The 17,500-nt window shown below is 49.2% G+C and overlaps 1 protein-coding gene across 4 annotated transcripts in view; it reads left to right on the top strand.

Moving 5' to 3' along the window:
* Nucleotides 1–17,500, top strand: part of LOC142487211 (NFX1-type zinc finger-containing protein 1-like) — a 162,065-nt gene that overhangs the window by 48,175 nt on the left and 96,390 nt on the right. For all 4 annotated transcript variants that reach the window (XR_012799167.1, XM_075586049.1, XM_075586051.1 and 1 more), the window contains exons 7-8: nt 13,511–13,647; nt 16,274–16,417. Coding sequence is in view for 3 of the 4 variants with exons in the window: in XM_075586049.1 (XP_075442164.1) it covers nt 13,511–13,647; nt 16,274–16,417 (281 nt within the window). In the remaining variant the exon portion in view is untranslated. The remainder of the gene's footprint in view (nt 1–13,510; nt 13,648–16,273; nt 16,418–17,500) is intronic.

Genomic DNA, 17,500 nt, shown 5'->3' with positions numbered 1-17,500 from the left:
ACACTCACAGACACACAGGCACACTCACAGACACACAGGCACACTCACAGACACACAGGCACACTGACAGACACACAGGCACACTGACAGACACACACACACACAGGCACACTGACAGGCACACTCACAGACACACAGGCACACTCACAGACACACAGGCACACTCACAGACACACAGGCACACTCACAGACACACAGACAGGCACACACACAGACACACAGACAGGCACACACACAGGCACACTGACAGACACACAGACACACTCACAGACACACAGACACACTCACAGACACACAGGCACACTGACAGACACACACACACACAGGCACACTGACAGGCACACTCACAGACACACAGGCACACTCACAGACACACAGGCACACTCACAGACACACAGACACACTCACAGACACACAGGCACACTCACAGACAAACAGGCACACACACAGACACACAGACAGGCACACACACAGACACACAGACAGGCACACACACAGGCACACTGACAGACACACAGACACACTCACAGACACACAGACACACTCACAGACACACAGGCACACTGACAGACACACACACACACAGGCACACTGACAGGCACACTCACAGACACACAGGCACACTCACAGACACACAGGCACACTCACAGACACACAGACACACTCACAGACACACAGGCACACTCACAGACAAACAGGCACACTCACAGACACACAGGCACACTCACAGACACACAGGCACACTCACAGACACACAGGCACACTCACAGACACAGAGGCACACTCACAGACACACAGGCACACTCACAGACACACAGACACACTCACAGACACACAGGCACACTCACAGACAAACAGGCACACTCACAGACACACAGGCACACTCACAGACACACAGGCACACTCACAGACACACAGGCACACTCACAGACACACAGGCACACTCACAGACACACAGGCACACTCACAGACACACAGGCACACTCACAGACACACAGGCACACTCACAGACACACAGGCACACTGAAAGACACACACACACAGGCACACTGACAGGCACACTCACAGATACACAGGCACACTCACAGACACACAGGCACACTCACAGACACACAGGCACACTCACAGACACACAGGCACACTCACAGACACACAGGCACACTCACAGACACACAGACACACTCACAGACACACAGGCACACTCACAGACACACAGGCACACTCACAGACACACAGGCACACTCACAGACACACAGGCACACTCACAGACACACAGGCACACTCACAGACACACAGGCACACTGACAGACACACACACACACACACACACAGGCACACTGACAGGCACACTCACAGACACACAGGCACACTCACAGACACACAGGCACACTGACAGACACACAGGCACACTGACAGACACACAGGCACACTGACAGACACACAGACATACAGGCACACTGACAGACACACAGGCACACTGACAGACACACAGGCACACTCACAGACACACAGGCACACTCACAGACACACAGGCACACTCACACACTCACAGACACACTCACACACTCACAGACACACTCACAGACACACAGGCACACTCACAGACACACAGGCACACAGGCACACTCACAGACACACAGGCACACTCACAGACACACAGGCACACTGACAGACACACACACACACACACACACACACACACACACACACACACACACACACACACACACACACACACACACACACACACACACACACACACACACACACACACACACACACACACACACACACACACACACAGGCACACTGACAGGCACACTCACAGACACACAGGCACACTCACACTGACAGACACACAGGCACACTGACAGACACACAGACACACAGGCACACTCACAGACACACAGGCACACTGACAGACACACAGGCACACTGACAGACACACAGGCACACTCACAGACACACAGGCACACTCACAGGCACACTCACAGACACACAGGCACACTCACACACTCACAGACACTCAGTCTGTCACTCACACACTCACCGGGTCACACGTGGCAGCAGTGGGGTCTCCGCACGGCAGTGGGCCCTCTCCAAGACATGGGACACACAGCGCAGCGTGGGCCTCAGCAGCAGCAGCAGCAGGTCCCCCCAGGTCCCCCCCCCAAAGCGGCCGACGCCGCAGCACGCTCCCCGGACACCCCCGGGCAGCAAGCGAGGATCGGGGGCAGGTGATTAGGGAGAGATCATGGGCAGGAGGCGGACGGGCGCAGGAGGCGCGCACGGGGGAAGCTGGGTTGGCACTTCCCCCTCCGTCCCACGTGGGGAGCGGAGGGTGCGGGGGGGCTGGATCGCGCGCTTGTTTTGGGCTTCCCCCTCCGTCCCACGTGGGGAGCGGAGGGTGCGGGGGGGGCTGGATCGCGCGCTTGTTTTGGGCTTCCCCCTCCGTCCCACGTGGGGAGCGGAGGGGGGAGGGTGTGGGGGCTGGATCGCGCGCGGCGCTTGTTTTGGGCTTCCCCCTCCGTCCCACTTGGGGAGCGGAGGGGGGGGGGGGCTGGGTTGCACGCGGGGCTTGGTTTGGGCTTCCCCCTCCGTCCCACGTGGGGAGTGGGGGGGGGGAGGGATGCGGGGGATTCTGGGTTGCTGGGGGGAGCAGGCAGCGCAAATGGCAGGACACTCTGCTTGCCCTGTGCACGCGCGCCGGGACCACAGGATTTGCCGCCATTTTTTTTAACTTTTTTTTTAACCCAATCAGGGAGGGGGATTATTTATTTATTTATTTAAAAAAAAAAAAAAAATTGGCACGAGCAGGGGAATTCATTGAGCTGCAGCACGGGTCGCCAGCTGCCTAAATCCACTCGCAACGGGCGACAGGTTATCATTATTTGTCGAGCACTGTATATATATATATATATATGACTTGGGCTGATGAATAGCCTGGGTAGCCACCCAGTTAAAAGGGGCTGGAATAGAAGGATACATATATGCCAAAGTGGAGCAAGTTTTATTGGGCTCACTATTTCTCTGATGTTGATTTTTGCTGTGTTTAAAGCGACAGGCACAATAAAGCCTTGTTTTAATTTCACCTTAAAACAGTCTCCATTATGTACCTCTGCACATGTCCTCCTACATATGGTGTCAGAAGTGGGATGAGAGGTGGCCTTTGAAGTTAAAAGTGCCCGGAGATTTCCTGTGAAATTTGTTTGCTTTTTGCCTACAAACAGCCTAAACAAAAATATCTCATGCAGCAGAGACCAGAGTTAAAGCGACACACCCAGGCAGGAAATCACTGCACTGAAACTTACAAAACCACAGATGGACTCTGTCATGGTGAGATTATGGCAGGCTGTATAAGGTCACATAAATATATATAACAGATGATATATATTTATCACTGGATCTGAACTGAAACGAGTCTTAGATATAATAAAGTATATTTATTCCTTTGGATAGGTGAACACACGAATAATACAGTAACAGACAAGAAGTACACTTACTTTGGGGTTGGGGAATGAGAAGTATATAGCATAGCAATTCTCTCGCAATCAGATAGCCATCAGATGATAAATTGAAGACAAAGGATACAGGGTGAACATCAGTTTATAAACCTTTTGTGCCCTATCCTTAACCTTGAGTACCGTGGATTGGTTTTCAATTAACTCCAGTCAGTGGTTAACGTGGGAACACTTTTTGACCCAGTCCCCCTGGCCAGTTGGGATATGCGCAGTAGAGCTCTGGGGTCCCATTTCTATAACCCCTCCTCTATATCAGGAATGCCAGTTAGTCTACCAAATGGAGTCCAGGGCAGGAAATCCTTTGTTGTGAGGTGTGAAATGGAACACTTGAAGACTACTCTGGTTTGAGGAGTCTCCACCCTCATGCAAACAGTGGAGGTGACAAAATCCTTTGAAACATACTCAGGTCCTAGACATGGGGTCGCCTTTCTGGCCATATGCTACTCTGGTATGCAAAGGAATTTCCTCTGAGTTTTACCCATATCTTGGAATACAGTATGTTGGATAAAACATGAACATATTAAAATATCCGGTTCCTTTGGGTCCAGCAGGTCCAAACTTTCCAGTTCTCAATGCTGGAACTGGGACACCCTATGGTCCAATTTGCCACCTGCTACGACCTGGGAAACCGGAGATACACAAATACACTTAAAACCGTTTTACATTTTAATACACAAAACTCCGCTGTAAATCAAATCACGGTTTTTCACTAAATCCCCATTGAAAACAATGGGCTTCGCCGCCATAGACTTTCAATGGCAAACCGCCGCCGTTGGCGGCTATGGGAATCCCCGCCATAGACTTTCAACAGGGCGATGCCGCCGTTGAAGTCAATGGGAGTTTTCCGCCGTAGCCGGTCAATGGGGTTTTTGAGACTCGAAAACTGGATTTCCCAAAACAAACTGTTTTTAAACACTGACAAGACTGTAACAATGGTATTTGGGACCAAGACTAAATTTGTAAAGCTTCCAGTGACTGAGCTCCTGATTAGAACCAACGCTAACACCACCCTAACACCTGTCACTAGTTTTAAATACCTGGGCTTATGGTTTGACTCCCACTTAACATTCGGGATGCACATTGATACCCTGACAACCAAGACCTATGCCAAACTAGGGGTACTTTACAGGAACAAATCCTCCCTAAGTCTCCTGGTCAGAAAGCGTATTGCACAGCAGATGCTAATGCCAATTATTGACTAAGGAGACATAGTACAGGCGTACCCCGCATTAACATACGCAATGGGACCGGACCATGTATGTAAAGCGAAAATGTACTTAAAGTGAAGCAGTGCCTTTTTCCACTTATTGATGCACATACTGTACTGCAATCGTCATATACGTGCATAACTGATGTAAATAACACATGTGTAACAGGCTCTATAGTCTCCCCACTTGTGCACAGCTTCGGTCCAGGAAGGGAGTCAGCATTGCTGTTCAGGACGTGCTGATGGGCGCATGCGTGAGCTGTCGTTTGTCTATTGAGCGATATGTACTTACTCGCGAGTGTACTTAAAGTGAGTGTCCTTAAACCGGGGTATGCCTGTATATGGCTCTGCTCCTCAAACCCACCTTAGCAAACTTGACACCCTCTACAATTCAATTTGTCGTTTTGTTCTCCAATGCAACTACAACACACATCACTGCGAAATGCTCAAAGAACTAGATTGGTCATCACTAGAGTCTAGGCGCAAAGTTCACCTTTCCTGTCTCACCCTCAAATACTTTCTGGGCAAGCTATTCAGCTACCTGAACAAGCTCCCCACCCCTACCACATGCAGCACTTATCACCTGAGATCAGACTCCAAAAGACTATTCATGGTCCCAAGGCTCAACAAAGTATCCGGACGTTCCTCCTTCTCCTTCCGTGCACCCCAAAACTGGAACAACCTACCAGAGACTCTCATATCCACCACCAGCTTAAGTTCTTTCATATCTAAGGCTGTCTCACACTTTAATCTGGTCTGTAACTGTTTCATACGCTCATAATATATATTTTCTTTAACTGTGCACGCAATGTCTTGTATATAATGTATACCTTGTTCATTTATGTAACTGTACTTGTAACCATGTATTATTTGTTTTACTCTGTGCCCAGGACATACTTGAAAACGAGAGGTAACTCTCAATGTATTACTTCCTGGTAAAATATTTTATAAATAAATAAATAAATTGGAGTCTATGGGAAAAATCCCGAACTTTCAAGGGGGTCCATACTCCGTCGGGTTGGTCCCAGAGGGTCAAGGATGGTTCTGCAGTGATGCCGGAGCAGTGGCTACAGACACCCCAAACCCTGACTCTCGGGACCCTCCGGAACCGGAGCTATGGAATACCAAATTTCTGCATTTTACACTTAGCCGTTTTCCTGAGCTGTTTCTGCTGCCGCCATTGGAACCTATGGCGCGGCCCACTCTCCTCGGTTCGACCCTTATCGGGGGTCCAGGATACGGGGACCCGGTTGTGGTCGAGTGGGGGGAAGTCTAGGAACTAGGGAGAGAAAGAATTGTTTATTCCCACGCCACTTGTCGTTGAACTTGACTTGTAAGTGATCAAAGCTCTTCTATTGAAATTGTATCCGCTTTGCGGTTAAGCGGTTTGGACGGCAGCCAACTTGTTCCTGGAAAGCTCTCTCGAGGGTTTCTCCATTGAAGTCAATGAGCCCATTGACTTTCAATGGGAAACCGCCGCTCTCCCTCTCGGACGCCATCTGCTGGTCTTCTCAGGAACCGGACTCCACAGCAAGATTCACCATTAAAAAGCATTGAGCCCTAATGGCGGCCTCTGGGAACCTGCAAAATGGTGCCTGAAAAGGCGGGAAAATTACACAAAGGGTTATAATCACTATACCACTATTAACCCTTGTGCTCCCAGATGGATCCCAGTGTGTGTGCTGCAGACCAGATGTTACAATAAAACAGGAAACAACAGGGGAATACGCATGTACATGTCATTATAGGGGTTAAATCACCGTTCTGGGTCTTAGCCTAGTTAACCCTTTGACTCCCAGGGGAGGTCAGGGGATGGCCAAATGGGGTATATCCCTTTAATCCCGCGCCACCCCCTTTCTCCCTCTAAGACTCTTTTCCCCAATCCCAAGAGGAGGGAGAGAGAGACTGCTGAAGCAGGTAAACCTTTTTGCCTATCACAATAAAGTATAATATGGTCATTGAAATAGGGGTTTTGCCTACCAGCCGTAGTCAGGGTTCAAGAAGTGAGTTAGCTCTTAAAGGGGATAGGCGTTTGTTGTTTTCAAATGTTTTGCTGAAGCAGTGAATACAGATGGTGACCCACGAGCGGTACTGATTCTGCAAATAAAGGTTGCCACACCGCATAGGACTACCAGCTGAATGGAGTATATCAGCGTTTCCCAAATGGTGGGTCGCGACCCGGCACCGGGCCACGGCACCAAAATTGCCGGGTCGCAGCGAGGCTGGCCGCGCTGTGTCTCCCATCCCCCTGCTCAATTTAAAAAAAATGGCGGCTATTTCCCCCTGCGGTCCCGCGAGCTTGCGCAGGGCCTGCTCCCTTCCTCCCCCCGCTCCTTCCGGAGAAGGAAGTACCAGCTCCTCTGCGGCCGGCATGTTACATGGGGCGGAGGGGGAAGTTCAAGCTCCTACTGCGGCCTGCTTCCCCCCGCAGCCAGCTTCCCGAGCTCACCTCCCGTGGCACCCCCTCCCGAGCCCACACCCCGTCCCCCCAAGCCCACCTCCCGTCCCCCCAAGCCCACCTCCCGTCCCGGGCAGCAGGGGATATCGGGGGCAGCAGGGGAAAGCGTCCGGTGGCAAGGTAAGTCACCCCACCCAGTCACTGCCTCCTGGCCCCCTCCCACCCAAGTGCCCCTGGCCCCCTCCCTCCCTCCCACCCAAGTGCCCCTGGCCCCCTCCCTCCCTCCCACCCAAGTGCCCCTGGCCCCCTCCCTCCCACCCAAGTGCCCCTGGCCCCCTCCCTCCCACCCACCCAAGTGCCCCTGGCCCCCTCCCTCCCACCCACCCAAGTGCCCCTGGCCCCCTCCCACCCACCCAAGTGCCCCTGGCCCCCTCCCACCCACCCAAGTGCCCCTGGTCCCCCTCCCACCCACCCAAGTGCCCCTGGTCTCCTCAATCCCACCCACCCAAGTGCCCCTGGTCCCCTCCCTCCCACCCACCCAAGTGCCCCTGGTCCCCTCCAACCCACCCACCCAAGTGCCCCTGGTCCCCTCCAACCCACCCACCCAAGTGCCCCTGGTCCCCTAAAAGTGCCCCTGGTCCCCTCCCTCCCACCCACCCAAGTGCCCCTGGTCCCCTCCCACCCACCCAAGTGCCCCTGGTCCCCTAACCCACCCAAGTGCCCCTGGCCCCCTCCCTCCCTCCCACCCAAGTGCTCCTGGCCCCCTCCCTCCCACCCACCCAAGTGCCCCTGGCCCCCTCCCTCCCACCCACCCAAGTGCCCCTGGCCCCCTCCCTCCCACCCACCCAAGTGCCCCTGGCCCCCTCCCACCCACCCAAGTGCCCCTGGTCCCCCTCCCACCCACCCAAGTGCCCCTGGTCCCCTCAATCCCACCCACCCAAGTGCCCCTGGTCCCCTCCCTCCCACCCACCCAAGTGCCCCTGGTCCCCTCCAACCCACCCACCCAAGTGCCCCTGGTCCCCTAAAAGTGCCCCTGGTCCCCTCCCTCCCACCCACCCAAGTGCCCCTGGTCCCCTCCCACCCACCCAAGTGCCCCTGGTCCCCTCCCACCCACCCAAGTGCCCCTGGTCCCCTCCCACCCACCCAAGTGCCCCTGGTCCCCTCCCACCCACCCAAGTGCCCCTGGCCCCCTCCCTCCCACCCAAGTGCCCCTGGCCACCTCCCTCCCACCCAAGTGCCCCTGGCCCCCTCCCTCCCACCCAAGTGCCCCTGGCTCCTTCCCTCCCACCCAAGTGCCCCTGGCCCCTTCCCTCCCTCCCACCCAAGTGCCCCTGGCCCCCTCTCCAGTCACTCACATCCGTCGTTGCCTGTAATTCACTGTTTGTGTCTGTGTGGGTATAGGGGAAAGCGAGTGTGTGTGGGTATAGGGGAGAGCGAGTGTGGGTGTGTGTGTGTGTATCTGTATCAGTGTGTGTGTGTGTGTGTGTGTGTGTGTGTATCAGTGTGTGTGTGTATCTGTGTGGCTGCGTGTGTGTCAGTGGCTGCGTGTGTGTCAGTGGCTGCGTGTGTGTGTATCAGAGGCTGTGTGTATGTATCAGTGTGTGTGTCAGTGGCTGCGTGTGTCAGTGGCTGCGTGTCTGTCAGTGGCTGTGTGTGTGTGTATCAGTGGCTGTGTGTGTGTGTGTGTGTATCAGTGGCTGTGTGTGTGTCTGTGCAGGCCCTATAGGCCAGTATAGGCGATACAATTTTTAGTGGGTCACGAAGGAGAAGTTCAAAAATAACCGGGTCACGGAAAAAAAAGTTTGGGAAACCCTGGAGTATATGCAGAAAAGTGTGAAAATTGATGCACTGAAGCAGGGTAATTTTCAGCAAACAAATGCTGAGTGTAAAATTGCCCTGCAGGGGAAAAAGGGATTGCTGAACTGTGTAAAAGGTATTCCAAAGCCAATTGCTGAGTGTTGAGTTACCCTGCCGGGAGTGAAAGAAATATTCCACTGCAAAGAATGTTTTTTTTTTCTGCAAGTAAAAAAAAAAGTCTACCTATGTATCTTGGGAGAGTGAATGCCATAATACCGAAAGATGAGACTGAAAATGACTGAACTCAAGCAGAAAACCAAATTCTGTTGCTGAAGCGGAGGGATTGTAATAGCAAGTAAATAGTGTAAAGCAAATGCCTTTGCTGAATCCAGAAAATGGGCAGCTAGCAAGCACTGTATTTAAAGAAATAGAACCCTGGGAATTTAAAATGGCCACCCAGCTGAAGTCAAATACAGACTCTGTAAAAATAGGGAAGAAAAATTGTTCCTGGTGTAAAGAACCCCACCACACGGAGCAGTGTCCCTTCAGGCCTTATTCAGAGGATGAGAGTGAATGTATGCACAGCAATGCTAATGTTGTAAAACTTACCCAAGGGAAGAAAAAATCTACAGAGAGGCCTGTGAGAGCTACGACCTCTACAAGCAAAATATGCCCACCTGTAGGACTACAACCATTTGGGGTTCTAGCAAATACAGTGACAACAGCTGCAATAGCGCCTCCTGAGGTCAGGAAGGAAAATATACCTGATAGCCCCAAAAGGAAGGACAAAATGCAGCGTTCCTGTAATGAACCCTACCCCACGGAAGAGTGGCCCTTCCAGTCTGAGGAGGAGCAAGACATCACTTATGGGGAACCCAAACCGAGTCACACCCACAAAACACCCCAAGAATGGTGGGGGTGCCTGAACTCGGCACGAACCGAAAAGACTGCTCCCTATGATGACGAATATGATCGGCAGGAGAAAGAGCGGGAGCAGCAGATCACCGAATATTTCCGTCAGCTGTTACAGTTGCAAGAAAAGCCAGGTGGATCCAGTGACGCTGCGAAAATTTCAAATGAAGATGGAGACCCCAGTATCCCTGAGGGGACGGTGTCATCCAAAACAAAAAGACGAAAAAAGAAAAAGAAAAGCGGTTCTTCACTTACCGTGGAAGGAACAGACACATCTGCAGATCTTGCAGAGGAAAAGGGGGTCCAAAATGCCCTGCAGCCTAGAGAAAATGGAGAAGTCGTCCCGCGGATGACCGAATATCCAGAGGGCCCAAGGCAGACGTCGTGTACCCCAAAGAAGTGTCTGTCCGGTGCTAATAGTGAGAAACCCTCAACCAACCATCCCAGGGAAGCGGAGCCGGAACCGGTGAGTGACGATCCCTTGACCAGCCCTGGGGATGCCCTGAAGGTTGCCAGGCCTTACTGTGATCGGCTCCGGGAAAATAACGTGAAGCTACAGGAACATGTGCTCGCAATGTACTCTTCGGCCAGGACAGAATTGGACGATCTCAAGACTGAGCTGGATACTGCAAATGCTACTATTTCCGCCATGGATGAAAAGCAGAGCCAATCTGATAAAATGATGGCTAAGCTGAAGCGGAAGTATGAGGAGGCACTGAAGCAGATGACAGTCTTCCAGCAAGAGGTTCACACTCTTCGCATAGAGCTGCATACCTCACAACAGGAGGTCAACAGTGTCCGGACAGACGTAGACGTATCTCAGAAGGAGGTTCATACACTCCACAGAGCACTGGATGCCTCACATCATGAGATCAACAGCTGCCGCACAGAACTGGAAGTCTCCAGAAAGGAACTTCACAGTCTCACTGAGGAGCTGGACATGTCAAAGAAAACTATCCTACATCTTAACTTAGATCTCAAAGTCTCTCAGAAGGAGCTTCAGAACCTAAACCTGGAGATGGAAGTCTCATGCCAGGAGACAGCCCGCCTCCAAGCAGATGTGCAAAAATGGAAAGTGGACTGCAAGGAGGCCCTGAATAGTACAGAGACTGGTTAAAGAGAAAATTTAAGATTAAAAAAAGAAAATTCTGAGTTGACAGAACACGTCAAGGAAAAGTTTGAAGCAGAGCACCGACTGCAGAACCAACTGCAAGGTCTGCGTATGCACCTCCAGTATGCTGAGGAGAAGCAGCAAACGCTGCAGGAAGAAAAGCTGCAAGCTGGTAAAGAGGTACAAGCGCTGCAGGAACGTCTGAATACCCAGTACGTCCCCACAGAGCAGATTGGGGAGCTAAAGGCCACGCTGCATGTCTTCAGAGCATCATTGGAGGCGGAGCTTCGATACTAGGTGACTCTGTATGAGAGGGAGCGTGAGAAGGCTCAGAAACTGGAGCAAGAGCTGGAGAGACAGAGAGACTGTTCCATTCCCTTGAGTCAGTACACCAAGGAGAAAACAGACGCAGCGGCAACCTTGACGACAAAAATTACAGAGCTCCAGAATATGAAGGAGACACTGATACAGACTCAGAGCAAGCAAAGTGCGCAGATAAATTCCCTGAGAAGAGACTTGCAAGATGCACTCAAACAGATTGAGACTCTGCAGACCAGTAACTTACAGATTCCTCCAATACGGAAAAAGGTATTGGCTCTGCCCAAGCACCAGTATCACACAGTAACTAATGCCCGTGAGGACAAGGGTACAGTTAGAGTTGGGGACTCCACGCACCTTCAAAACAAGATTATGAAGTTTCAGCCACCTAAGAAAGCACTAGCCAAACCTATAGCTTCCCAACAGGCAACAAACAGAGGTAGGAGTGCAGAATCAAAGCCAGAAGAATTCTTAGCTGAGGAAGCTGAAAAGATAGGACGTTCTCTGGAAAGGGAGGTGGAGGTGCAACTCAGTCCCAAAGAAGCTGAACTGGCGACTCCGTTGTGTGGAGGAGGTGCAGTAAGACCGCTTCAAGAGCGGAAAACTCTAAGGGCTAGACCTAACTGCTCTACAACTGTTGCCATACAGTTTGTCTATAAAAAGAGGAGTGCCCGACGCAACGGAAATCTCATGACCGCGCATTCGGTAAAAAGACTTTACTTGGAAAAAGTCCTCCTCGAGCGACTGAGGAGTGCTGATCTCAAGCACCTTCGGGAGGAGACAAAAATAAACTGGAGAAAGGGCTCCAATCCCAGTGGGACAGAGGGTTCTCTTCCTCCATCCACTCTCATTCAAGTCACAGAAAGATCTCGAATGAGAGTGGAAGGGTGGGCTTTGGCGTGGTAAGCCCGAGCTTCCCACAAACAGGGGAGGTATGTAACAGGGGACTTTTCCCTGTTCACAAATGTGCCTCTAATCCAGCAGTGTGGTGGTTAACTGCTGGAAGGCAATTAACTAACACCACCTGGCTGATTGCAGGTGGTAGAAAAAGCCTGCCTTTGAGACAGGAAGAGAGACTCCTTAGCTCACGTGTGAGCTGAACAAGGAAACAGAGCAGAGGTTCTTGAATCTCCCAGGAGAGACTGACCAAGAGAACACAGATCTCTGGAGCTGACAAATAAGACTTCTAAACCTGGATGCTGATAATCCGGAGAAAAGGGCAGCAACCCTGGAAACAGATAAGACTTTATTTTCCATTGACTGTTGTCTATATATATATATCTATATGACTTGGGCTGATGAATAGCCTGGGTAGCCACCCAGTTAAAAGGGGCTGGAATAGAAGGATACATATATGCCAAAGTGGAGCAAGTTTTATTGGGCTCACTATTTCTCTGATGTTGATTTTTGCTGTGTTTAAAGCGACAGGCACAATAAAGCCTTGTTTTAATTTCACCTTAAAACAGTCTCCATTATGTACCTCTGCACATGTCCTCCTACACTCGCATACATAACTGATGGTCTGGTCCCAGACCACTGGAGGCCAGGGTGCAGCCGCGTCCTGGCTGTATCCCTCACACTGGTGCTACAGAGGCAGTGTCCCTAACTGATGGGCCCGTCCCTGCAGCAACCACAAGCTGAGGTAGTCAGGGCCTAGCTGGGGCCTAAGGGTTGTCTCTGGCCTAGTGCAGGGGTCACAGACACCCTGCACACACAACCTACCCCTTCCTTGTCCCAGTTTCGACTGACGTGGTCTCTAGTGCGCGCAAAGTAACAATCTGCAGGGCAGGAGAATCCGGCCGCGCGATTGGCTGCTGCAGCCCATGTGTTTAGCAGCCCCAGGGGATGCTGGGGATTGTAGTTCCCCTGCGGATCTGCACTTATAATGGCCGCCGCTCACAGAATACCTTTGCACATGCGCATGCGTACTGCGCATGCGTGCGCCTGATCAGTGTGGCGGCGCCCTGCAAAGTGAGCCGCCGTGGACCTCCAGCGACCCAATCGCCTTGCATGACTGCCCGCAACTACTCCCCGCAGCTACTGGCACCTGTCCCTGCCTCCTCCGCAACCTCCAGCTGCACCTGTGCCCCTATAAATATATGATCTTAAAAGCTAATGTAAAACATAAGTGTCCTCTGCATTTTGTATGATAGTTTACTGTACAGAAATCATGTTTTACTTCACGACTAATTCACGACTAATTTTTCTAGTTTTCATAGGACTCTAAACGTATCAATGTTTTTCAGGAATATATAGATATGAGAAGAAAAACATTGAAATAGTGAGAGTGGGATCAAGGAGTAGCAGTGCCATCCTACAGCGTTGTACCCTGTCCAACATACGCAGCTGCAGAAGCTTCGCAAGAGGGTCACAATACATGACGGTAAGTTAAAGACAACACACAGAACCCCAGTAAGCTCATTTTGGGAACCCCTGAGCCCCCACAAAATATATATGTATATAAGTGTCAAAAAGGAGAGCTATTGAGCGTGGCATATGTATACAACAAGCGACAGAGAAGCCCAATGCTACATCCAACATGACAGAAATACACAGTAAAATACTTATATATTCTCTTAAAAAAGGGTGATTTAGTTTAACCCTTTAACCAAAGCATTGTAAGCCTGCGAGCCACAACAAAGCAGACTAAGTTCACAGGTCCTAACACTACCAGATAAAATACTAATATACCTCTATTAGGATTAAAATTATCTTACCTCTATTAGGAGGGAGAAAGACCAACATTGGATCTATATCCAGTAAAATGAAAAAAACTGCTGACTTGGGGAGTCAGCAATCACACTACCCTGTCAAAACCTTTTCTCCCCTTCACTAGGAATACTTCTTCACAGCATTATAAAATAAGGGCCAGATGTTGGCCTATACAGTATTTACTACAGAGTGCTGTTCCATAAGGTACCTTCCTCGAATGCGCTGTACTGTTAGGTCATCCTGTTTTGTCAGAAGGTGTCTTATGCAATAGCATCACTTGGTAAATATAGCCTGTTATGTCCCATTAAAAAAAATATAAAAACATGCCCAAACAAAAAGGCTGACACTGTTGCACCCTAAATAAAACATGTAAACATTTCATGTGGCTTGTATTGGTGTTACAACACTTCACTGTCTTCATGCAACCAAATGGGAACTCAAAATGGGGAAAACAAGTTTAAACAATACCCACTGTGGTATCCTTACTCAGAGAGCAGCTGGTCCAGGTGGGAATCAAATATACAACTCAATGTAATCAAACCAATCTCTAACCGTTATGTAATACCGCCCCCCTTGAAGGTATGGCCCTGTTATCTTAAACACCTTTTGCCAATGTTCCTTTTTTACACCTTAAATGTCGGAATAGCAGCTTAGCAGGCATGGCAAACCAGCAAATAGTTTAACAAGCCCAATGGCCTGATACTTGATAATACTTGATAATACTTGAAGGTAAGCCAGTCAGTAAAATGGAGCATTAGTCTAATACACCAATATCTGGAAAATATTGGCCAATCTAAAGGAAACCCTGTATTTTCAAAGTTATTTCATGTCTCTGGAACTCTTGTGCTCCTAGAGTTCTGACTGCCAATCATTCCAAGGGACCACTGCCCCAAGTATAACCCCTGCTTGTACCCACTAAAGGGCCACTATACCTGACTTTTATGTAAACTCCGCGTCAATGTTCTTCCATAATAGGTTCTCACTTGCTTGGAAGTGACAACCCACACTGACAGGGGAAATTGATTTGCTAATCTTAGGCTGCGCTTATAGTGCCGGCGACGGCGATGCAACGTCGTGGCAAAACAAATGTATTACCGCCGTCGTGTGCGCGTATAGTAAGCGCGACGCGACAGAGCGACGCTGGTGGCACGAATTTCTGAAGCTGGTCAAATTTGATTTTTCAGAGGCTGTCGCCACATGTGACAGCCTCTGAACCAATCAAAGACCTGGTCACCCGCGACATCACCGGAAAGCGAATTACAACTTTCGCTAGCGGCGACGGGTGGCGTCATCCGTCGCGTCGCCGTCGCGCGCACTATAAGCGCGGCCTAACACAGAAATGTGCGAGACCTGGGAATGGAAACTTTACTGTTCACTACTTTAAAGCAGCAGTCCAAGCGATTCCTCCCCCCCTTCAATATGCGCATCAATACAATCCACACAATGATAAGTAATTAGCTAAATTGCCGATCGATCCGTTCTCCTGTGATTGATCGGCGAAGATTCGGCTCAGGGGTTCACTAAATGACTGCAGAAGAGTGCTATGCAGCCAGTGTGACTTTGTAAATGGTTGCTATAGAAACAAAAAAGGCATGTTATATTATAATATATCAAACATGTAATTCAGAGTTGTTTAAAAAAAAAAAGATACAAAAACTGTATTTTCTCATAGTACATAACTGATTTATTTAAAAAAAAACACATGTAGGATATTGCTTGGTCTGCAACTTTAAGCGGAGGCAAACATCAAGCAAATATTTCTACGGGTGATACAAGTTTCATGTGTTAATCCTGGTATAATAACATAAGAAATAGCCACAACGATGCAGCCTTATCTTACATGTGCTTCTTAGTAAATTAATTGCTTTATACGTAAAATAGCATATATTTATTAGGTTTTAGAGATCGAAACAAAAGTTACCCAAGGGCTGTACCTGAGTAGATATCTCATCCATGTATAATTAAAGAATGTTCACCTAACATCAGAACAAGAAGTCTACTTATTGTCCCCAGGTTTAACATCGAAGCTGGTAGCTGGAATGATTTGACTCAATGTAGGACCCAATTGCTGAATATTCAAAACAGCCTCTCCGACATACCAGAGCTCTATCTATTATTGCTGATTCCCGTTTGGCCAACAATTGTTTGTGCATTATCTACTGTAAAGACTTATTTGAAATTAAGATTTTTATTTCAGTGTATGTTTCCGGGTAAAATATTATTTAAAAAAAAAAACATACAAAAATTAAAAATATAAGCTTGTCTTTTTTTTCTTTTTTTTTTTTTTACGTTACCAGCTGTTAAGTGAAAGAGACAGAATACAGGAAGAAATGAATGACAAGTCAACTTGCCTGCAAAATGCTTTTAAAGGAGTCATCCATGAGAGTTTCTTGGAAGAGCACATGCATCCTTTTGATTTTGCAAGTTTCACCATGGCAAAGGTAATCTTGTTATTAAAAATAAATGTTCCAAAAGTGTGAAAATACAGATTCTATGTCCCATTGAATTGGTCCAACACAGGTTTCTTGCAGTTCCAAATGATTTATTCTTCTAGAAGCAGTAAATACTAAGCTTCAGGCAGTACAGGTAAAACAGGTTACAAATGGGGAACAGTGCTTTTTGCTAGATGTTTCTGTTCTTCCGGGGAAACTATTCCCAAACAGACATGATATAGCTTATTCCTAACTACAAGTTAACCTATACATTGCTTGTTAGTATGAAGAGAAAGTTGTGAGAACAAAGACCAAAACATATATTCATTGTCGAAGATCGTTTATCTGCTGTCTGTGCTCGGAACCCGGACTTATCCCATTCCAGCAAACTCCCACTTGTACCACAGCATAAAAAATACAGTCTTCCGCATGCCATAAAACGTTGTGTCAGAAGTTTTAACGAACATGCAAAATTAACCCTAAAATGGAAACTGGATTTTGAACTACAAAAATATATCCACAAGTACAGATGCAGCGGCCATTACTTGAACATTTACCTGGGTAAATGCTGCGTTGTGCCGCGTGTAGGTTGCGATATATTCACTAATTTTGCCGGGGCAGACATAATGGCCCATTGGATTAACACAGCAGGAGTCCCTGCTGTGTGAGTCGTACCGGGGTCTCCCTGTCTGTAATAGACGTGCAGACACTGAATCAGTCACTCTCACTGCGCGCCTCTCACAGGCGATCGCGGGGGTTTCATTTCATTTTAAACATTACAGTAATGTAGAAGGGGGTCTCCAGAGCTGAACCGCATTGATTTCAAGTCCGGGGATCACCTACTTCCCGAGTTAACTGCCCCAGTATAATAGGGTGCCGGTATCTCCTATGCATGGAAATGTCTCGCGTCACGTGATCGGGACATTTCCATGCATAGGAGATACCGGCATCCCATAACGGGGTCTGTATCATGGGTGGGCAGGTGGTCCCCGGACCTGAAACCAACACGGTTTTGCTCTGGAGACCCCCTGCTCACATACACTAGTCATAACATTTAAATTAAAATATATAGTAAGCACCAATACACAACAC

This window comes from Ascaphus truei, chromosome 2 (genome assembly GCF_040206685.1).
Source record: "Ascaphus truei isolate aAscTru1 chromosome 2, aAscTru1.hap1, whole genome shotgun sequence".
Lineage (NCBI taxonomy): Eukaryota > Metazoa > Chordata > Amphibia > Anura > Ascaphidae > Ascaphus > Ascaphus truei.
The sequence above is the reverse complement of the archived record's forward strand: the minus strand, read 5'-3'. Positions and strand labels throughout refer to the sequence as shown.